We start from the raw sequence: 7,695 nt of genomic DNA, 5'->3' as shown, positions 1-7,695 counted from the left end.
AGGTTCTGTGCACGTCGGTCACTTTATTCAAGTTCTGGGTGGTGGAAACAGCCTCGGGCCCCAGGGTCTGCTCGAGGGGGAGGAGCCCTAGGAGGAACGTGGTTTGCCCGGTGTGTTTAACATTGAAACCGCCTCTCCAGCTGACGCAAGCAGGTGTTACACCTCCTGACCTGTGTGCACCCCCTGCCCCTGCGCTCCCCAGGGCACACGAGACTCACGACCAATAAACGTGTTTCCCAAAAATACTCCAGGGCACTTTCAACAGATACAAGCTTTTCATTTTAATTGCACATTGGTGGCAAGAAAAAGATGTCAGCACTGTCAATTAAACTGTGGTGCCAACACGTGAGGGTGGCGGCGGGGCCTGCAGCCCAGCACCGCCGGGGCGGATCCCCAGACGGCTCCCTGACTCGAAACCTACAGCGATTAGGAGTAACGGGCTGGCTACACGCTCGGTTAAAAGCAGCTCTCACATCTACACAAGTGACTATTCACGTCTCCCTCCAGTGTTAGCAGAGCCACACAAAGGGGAAGCAAAATTCTCGCTTGGATAAGCTTCGCCCAGGAGACGCCCCCTTGGCAGGTGTCGGGGTAAGGACCTGGGGGCCTTCTCTCCTGCCCACGCCAGCAGGGCCGTGAGCAGGTAGCAGGGACGCCTCGGGGGCTGCCCCACGGCCCTCCTGGGGAGGCCGCGCACAGGCCGGGCGGGACGCTGTCCCTGGGCACGTCAGCTCCAGGGCATCCGGCGCCACGCGGTGGGCACACACGCCTGGGGTTGGTGTTGGGGGGCGGCCGCAGGCCGCGGGCTGGGGGCCGAGGCTGCTACCTGGCCTTCTTGGGCTGCACGGGTCCATTGGGGCGGCCAGGCGCGAAGTTCCAGTCCACGGGGTTGAGCAGTTGCTGAGTCTTCTTGCGGGTCCAGTAGGGGTTGATGAGCAGCGTGAGGAGGGCCAAGCCGACCACGAAGAGTGCCAGGTGCGGCAGGAAGAGGCTGCGGGCCAGGCGGCCCCAGTGGCCCAGGCAGACCCACCACATGTGGTAGGTGAGCACCATGCGGCAGTGGAACAGGTGCACCATGGCCCACTGGTTCAGCCTCCAGAGCCGCAAGTGCGCGCAGCCAGCCTGTCGGGGGCAGAGAGCGCTCAGGGGCGGGGCCGCGGGCCTCCCGCAGCCCGCCCCGCCCACAGCCGCCCCGCCTCCCTCCCTGGGCCCGCCCCACCCCTCACCCCCCCCCCCCGCCCCGGGCCGTGCACGCACCGCACACAGCCAGTGATGAGGTGTCGCCGGGAGACGCGGCCATCCCCCGTGACCGACCTCCCCAGGCCCCGGGATGAGAGGTGTCCCCGGTTGTCTTCTGGCATTGTCACCCCAGCAGCCCATGGACACAAGCCCAAGCGAACTTGCCCTAAAATTATTCTAAATTCACAGTAAAACTAGCTATAGCCAAAACCCAACAGGGAACCTGAAGACTCTGCACAGCGGACCGGGCACACAGAGACAGGACTTTGTGGCTTGTGGTGGGGATCTCGCTGCACCTGGACGGCCCGCACACCACAGACCCACGAGCTTGTGCACCCCGGCCTCTCCTCACTGCTCTGGGCCGCACTGGGGCTGGGGCTCGTCCTGGGCCCCCTCCCAGGGGAGGGCCCGTCTGGAACGCACAGGAGGAGAGGGGCCCGGGGAGGCACTGCCGCGGGCCAGGCAGCTGCCTGCTGACCCTGGGAACAGGGTGGCTTCACTGCAGCTGCCCCTGCCGAGTCCGGAAGGGACACGGACAGCGACCTCTGGAGGGACCACACTGTAACAGGAGGCCCCTGACCTCTGGGAGCTGCAGAAGGCGTTCACACAGCTCTGACATGGAAAGACAAGAAGAAACAGGACCCGTGACCCAGGGCCAACTTAAAACAGTGGAAAAACATGAGTTTCTTCCTTGTCTGAAGTACTGTGAACTTCCAAAAATAACTTCACAGAAAATTTGAGTTGCCTGCTGTTTCTAGGCCAGACATGACCGTGTCCTCTTCTACTACCCAGGATGTTTAAATCATCTGCTGATAATACCCAGAGAAACAACCTGCTTATTCCGGCAGTTTTAAATATTGAAAACTCCATTCACATCAGCTTCTATCAAGCCTAGACGAAGCAATGGGTGTGAAGAAAAGCAGAAGGGCGGGGCAGAGTGAGACAGCGGAGGCGGGGAGCCAGGCTCCCTAACAGGCCTGCGGAAAAAGCCTTGGGTGAATTGAGGCGCATTACCTTCTCGGATGGAAAACACTCAAAAGACGTTACCTTCTTCCCTCCTAGACTCCATCCAGATTTAGTCTAAATAAGAGAATACCTCCCTCCATATTTTATCGCTTTAAAATAACTCTAAATAATCCCACCCATGCAGTAGATGCACCAGGAGGACGGAAGGTGCCTCAGCAAAGGATGAAATGTGGTGACGCTTAAGAAATTAGGCGATTGCAGTGCAAGAAATAAACAACACGAAACGCAGAAGTGAGTGAGATATATGGGGGCTTAGACTGGGCAGCATTTTGACTCCCCAGGGAAAGGATGGATGATGTAATTACATCAGGATGCTTGCTCGCTTCCTGGGAAATCCAGTGGGCTCTCACTTCCCACCTTACTTAAAAATACTTTTTTTTTTCATATGGATTAAATGTCAATATTTTAAGGAAAAAGAAAACCACAGAGTACTAGGGAAACACCACAGTTCTATAGAAACAGTTTTATACCCAGTGCGTGGGGCAGGCATTCTGCACTTTATGTCAGTCAGAATCGTGACTCACACAAGTAAAATTCCTTAAACTGTACGAGCAGACAGAAAAGAGTGCTTCTCAAACACCAAAACATGTAAGGTTTGAGGCTTTCAATGATAGCTTCCTTACATGAGAAAGATTTAGCCTTTGCCTTGGCCCGAGGACAATAAATGTACAAACTGTAGAGTGGAGATGTGAGCTAAGCGTGTCTTGGGGTGCACACACGAAGTGCACAGTGAGCTGTGAATGCTTGGGGGATGGGGACCACTGCTCATCCTCTCCCCCCAAGCGGCCAGCAAGCCACCTTCCATCCACTGAGCTGTCTCCTCCAAAGTTCACTAAAGGCACTCTTTTCCACAGTTTCCCCACGTGCTGAAAGCAGTCATCTTAAATCACTAGCATCCACACCAGAAGCATGAACTTTTACTTCTACAATAACTGCATTAAGTTCAGAAAACTTCAGGCTTGGGAACTGGGCATTTTTGCTGTTACTCGGGCACTAAAATTTTTGCATTCATCATCACCAAATGCTCTGAGAAAAGCTGGGTCAGTAACAATCTAAGACTTAACCAGGCAAGGTTCCTTTGTCTAGCTTGGGTCCCAGCAGGTAGTGTGCCTGGTATATATTTACACATAAATTCACTGGTTTTTTTTTTTTAATACCAATTCATCTTCACCTGGATTAGTGTCTCTGTGGATGAACCAGCTTAGATGTATGAGTGTGTAATTCATTTGTTATTATTTATAAACAGCATTTCAGAACCAAACTGAAGGAGGAAACAGAAGCGTGAGCCCATCTGGGGTGTAAACTACATCACACTGGTGGTGACGTCTGGTCCCGACACCCACCTGCATCTCATCAAACCAGAGTCCACGGCGAGAGTGCCTGGACCCCAAAGCCCTACCAAGCAGGAACTCGACAGCTTTGCGAAAGACTTAGAGGGGTTTCAGCATCTGAGTGGCATTTACTCCCAAGGCTCAACAGGACCCAAACTAGAAGAACTAGTCTACCTGGACACGCTGCCTGGACACACTGGCTCTGAGCTGTCCTAGCTGACAGGACAGCTTTGCTGTGGGGCCGCTGGTGAACACAGCAAGGCTGCAAGAAGGGGATCCCATCCCCGGACCGCCTTTTTCATTTCCATCCTAAGTGAATGGCATCCAAACACTTCAGAGGAAAAAGACCCCAAACAAAGTGCCTCTCCCTCTGGGATCCCCCCCACAGCTGGGGTCTGTCCACTTCCTGAGGAGGGGGGCTGCCCCACCTCGGGAGGAGCTACCAAAGATCCCCTCCCCAGTGCCTGACATGTGAGGGGTGCTGGGGGAGGCCTGTGTGAGCTGCAGGCCACTGGCAGTCTCCATCCTGAGGAAGCAGGGACCCACGGAAAGCGCCCTGCCGCCAGGACAGGCCTCCTGGAGCGACAGGATGGTCCATGTCCCAGAGCACCCTGGGGTCAGGAGGAGACCACAGCTCCCTGCTTCACGCCGAAGAGGGAGGGCCTGGGGTGTCCAGCACCCAACTTGTTCGTGGGGCTCCGAACAGGTGAGCAGACAAAAGCCATAGCCTCCGCCCTTCCCCAGGAGGATGCTGCCAAGAAGCCCCAGGGCCCCAGCTGAGCCAATTGGTTGCGAGCTGGGCAGAGGTCAGCTCCGTCTAACGCACGGACTCCAACAGAGGCCCGGAGATGAGGCACAACCTTTCGCTCCACACAGAGGGGCAGGACCCATCCCCAGCCCTGCTGAGGGGAGGCCCTGGGACTGGCACAGGATGCTCCCCAGGGGCAGGAGGACACACGGACAGAGTGGGACACTGGGCTTCCCCAGTGGCCCAGGGGCTGGGAATCCGCCTGCCAGTGCAGGGATAGGGCTTGATCCCGGTCCGGGACCCCACACGCCAGAGCAGCAGAGCCCACGTGCCACAGCGCCTGAGCCTGAGTGCCCTGGAGCCCATGGTCTGCAACAGGAGATGCCACGGCGACGAGAAGCCCGACATGGCAACCAGAGAGCGCCTGCGTGCTGCAGCAAAGACCCCGTGCGGCCAAGAGAAACACACGGTTTATAAAAATGGAAATTAGTGAACAGATGAAATGTAAAAAAGTCCCAGCAAAACCAAGGAGCTGAAGAACACAATAGCTGAACTGGAAGAGTCACCAGGGAGGCCCCCAGTCATCCACAGGTTCAGTGTAAAGCGTGTCAGTTCCTCAGTCGAGTCCGACTCTCTGCAACCCCCTGGACTGCAGCCCACCAGGCTCCTCTGTCTGTGGGATTCTCCAGGCAAGAATACTGGAGTGGGTTACCTTTTCCTTCTTTAGGGGATCTTCCCAACACAGGGATCGAACTCAGATCTCCTGCACGGCAGGCAGATTCTTTACCGTCTGAGCCACATGGGAGGTGTATGGTGTAACCCCTGCCAAAACTCCAATGGCATTTTTAACAATAAAAATCTAAAGTTCACACAAAACCACAGAAGACCCCAAATACCCAAATCAATCTTGAAAGAAAAGAACAAAGCTGGAGACACCACATCTTCTGACGAACATTACAGCAAAAGTAAAGACAGTGGAAACACAAACAGCTGGGATGACAAACTAAAACGTTTCTTCAAAGCAGAGGAAACAACAGAGTGAAAAGGCAACCTACAAAGTGCGGGAAAATATTTGCCAACCATATGTCTAATGAGAGATTAACCTTGAACATATGAACTCCAGGGATTCCCGGTGGCTCAGCAGTAAAGAATGCCGCCTGCCACTGCAGGAGACACAAGCTTGACCCCTGATCCAGGAAGACCCCGTGTGCTGCACAGCAATTATGCCTTGAGCAACATCTACGGAGCCTACACTCTGGAGCCCAGGAGTCGCAGCTACTGACCCATGAGCCCCAGGGCCCACAGCCAACAAGAGAAGCCTGCCACGGCAGCTGGAGGGCAGACCCTGATCTCTGCAACGAGAGGAAAGTCTGAGCGGCAACGAGGACCCAGCACAGCCAAAAACAGATAAATACATAAAATTGTTTTTAAAAACAGGACTACACTCAACAGTAAAAAATAACAAAGACTCTGATTGAAACATGGGCCAAGGACTTGAACAGTTTTCCAAAGATGACACATAGAGAGCCAACCGACAGATGAAATGAAAGCATGCTCCCTGTCACCAGTCATCAGGGAAAAGCAAGACCGAAGCCAGTGAGCCAACATCCAAGAAACAAAGGAAACGTACACTGGTGAGGACGTGGAGAGCCTGAACTCTGCGCTGCTGGTGGGAACACAGAATGCGCGGCCACCGGGGGAACAGCGCGGGGGGGTTGTTCCTAAAACCGGAACTGCCTTAGGGCCCAGGAAGGGAACCGAAACCAGGATCTGGAAGGGCCTCAGCGCCCCGTGCTCACCGCAGCAGTCACCGTGACTGAGGCCAAAGCACCGCCGAGCGCTCCCTGACGGACGGCGGGCGAGAACGCGCCCACACCCGCGATGGGAACCCCCAGCCCGAGAGAAGGAGGGAGCTCTGCAGGGCGACAGCACGGCTGGACCCGGAGGACGTTCACCCGGTGACATCCACCAGGACGGGAAAGATGGCACAAGTGCACGAGGACCAGGCGTCCGGCAGCCCGAAATCAGACATGGACGGTGGCTGTTGGGGGCAGCGGGGAGGTACCCAGCAACAGGCAGCAGGCTTCAATCAAACGAGACGAGTAAGCTCCCGAAGCCCGCTGCACACGCGCCCTACGGCTGACAATGCTGTGCTGGCCACCAAGATGTGTGTAAAATAACGCAACGTGAAATGAACCTTCAAGAGATGCATATAGACACACAGAAAAAGCACATTTTCAAGGGCTTACAAATACTGTCTACTGAGACCTCCCTGGCAGTCCAGTGGTTAAGAATCCACTTTCCAATGCAGGGGACACAGGTTTGATCCCACTCACCAGGGGGCAACTGCAACTGCAAGCCCCAACTACCGAGCCACAAGGCCACCATGAAGAAAACACAGGAGACAAGTGAGCATCTACCAAAATACCCTGTCCACTACGGCAGACGCGCCGCCCACCACGTCTTCTTTTGCCATGGGCTGGAAGCCTGCTTACAATTATTAAAATGGAATTCGATCAGAATGAGCTTCCTACTGCCTTTATGCTCTAACCCAGCCAGGGGACAGCACAGGCCACAAGGGGCCAGCAGCAGGGGCGTCCGGGGTGAAGGGACTGCGGCCGGGCGCAGAGGCTGTGGGGGAACAGACCGAGCAGCTGTGGGGGCCTACCTTCAGCAGCATCCAGGAGATGCAGGTGAAGGGCGTGCTCATCTCCAGGAGCAGCGTGACCATGGGCAGGTAGTGGCCGGCTTGGAGGTTGACTGTGCAGCCGAGATACCCCAGGAAGGCGAAGAGGTGGTGCACGGCCAGGAAGCCGTCGAAGGTGCGGAAGAGCGCGTTGGACACGTGAAGGGCGAGGTTCTCGAAGAAGAAGAAGCCGGTGGCCGTGGTGATGTGGAACCAGCACCAGTCCTGCTGGCCGAGCGCCTTGTCGGCCTGGAGCACGGGGTCCAGCAGCAGCGCCCACAGCCCCGCCGCGGTGCCCTGGATGCCAAAGACCGCGCGTGTGGCCGCCAGGTTCCAGAAGACCTGCTCACGGGCCGCCAGCGAGCGGTAGGTGGCGTTCAGGAGGGAGGACAGCCAGTGGCAGGCCACGAAGACGCCCAGGTAGAAGGCACAGCCCGCGGCCACCAGCGCCCCGCGGACCTGCCCGGAGGCGAAGTCCAGGTCAAGGGCACCAGCGCCCAGGAGGCTCATGCTGCCCGCGTCGTCTCAGCCAGGCCAGGGTCCACACACTGCGCCAGGGCCACGGCCCCCGGACCTTCATGCGCCCGTCCTCAGCCTGGAGAAGAACAGAGCCTGACCTTCTGCTGGCCGGACGGAGCGGCACGCAGGCCACGCCCGCGCCAGGG

The 7,695-nt window shown here is 56.6% G+C and overlaps 1 protein-coding gene across 6 annotated transcripts in view; it reads right to left on the bottom strand.

Annotated features, from left to right (window-relative positions):
* Nucleotides 1-256: 256 nt before the first annotated feature.
* CLN8 (CLN8 transmembrane ER and ERGIC protein) overlaps nucleotides 257-7,695 on the bottom strand; it is a 51,485-nt gene continuing 44,046 nt past the window's right edge. For all 6 annotated transcript variants that reach the window (XM_069573165.1, XM_069573163.1, XM_069573164.1 and 3 more), the window contains exons 2-3: nucleotides 7,013-7,625; nucleotides 257-1,122 (exon numbers count right to left, since the gene is read on the bottom strand). In XM_069573165.1, coding sequence (XP_069429266.1) covers nucleotides 823-1,122; nucleotides 7,013-7,540 — 828 coding nt within the window. In that variant the 5' untranslated portion in view covers nucleotides 7,541-7,625 and the 3' untranslated portion in view covers nucleotides 257-822. The remainder of the gene's footprint in view (nucleotides 1,123-7,012; nucleotides 7,626-7,695) is intronic.

This window comes from Ovis canadensis, chromosome 26 (assembly GCF_042477335.2).
Source record: "Ovis canadensis isolate MfBH-ARS-UI-01 breed Bighorn chromosome 26, ARS-UI_OviCan_v2, whole genome shotgun sequence".
Classification (NCBI taxonomy): Eukaryota; Metazoa; Chordata; class Mammalia; order Artiodactyla; family Bovidae; genus Ovis; species Ovis canadensis.
This window is presented reverse-complemented; position numbering and strand designations above follow the sequence as displayed.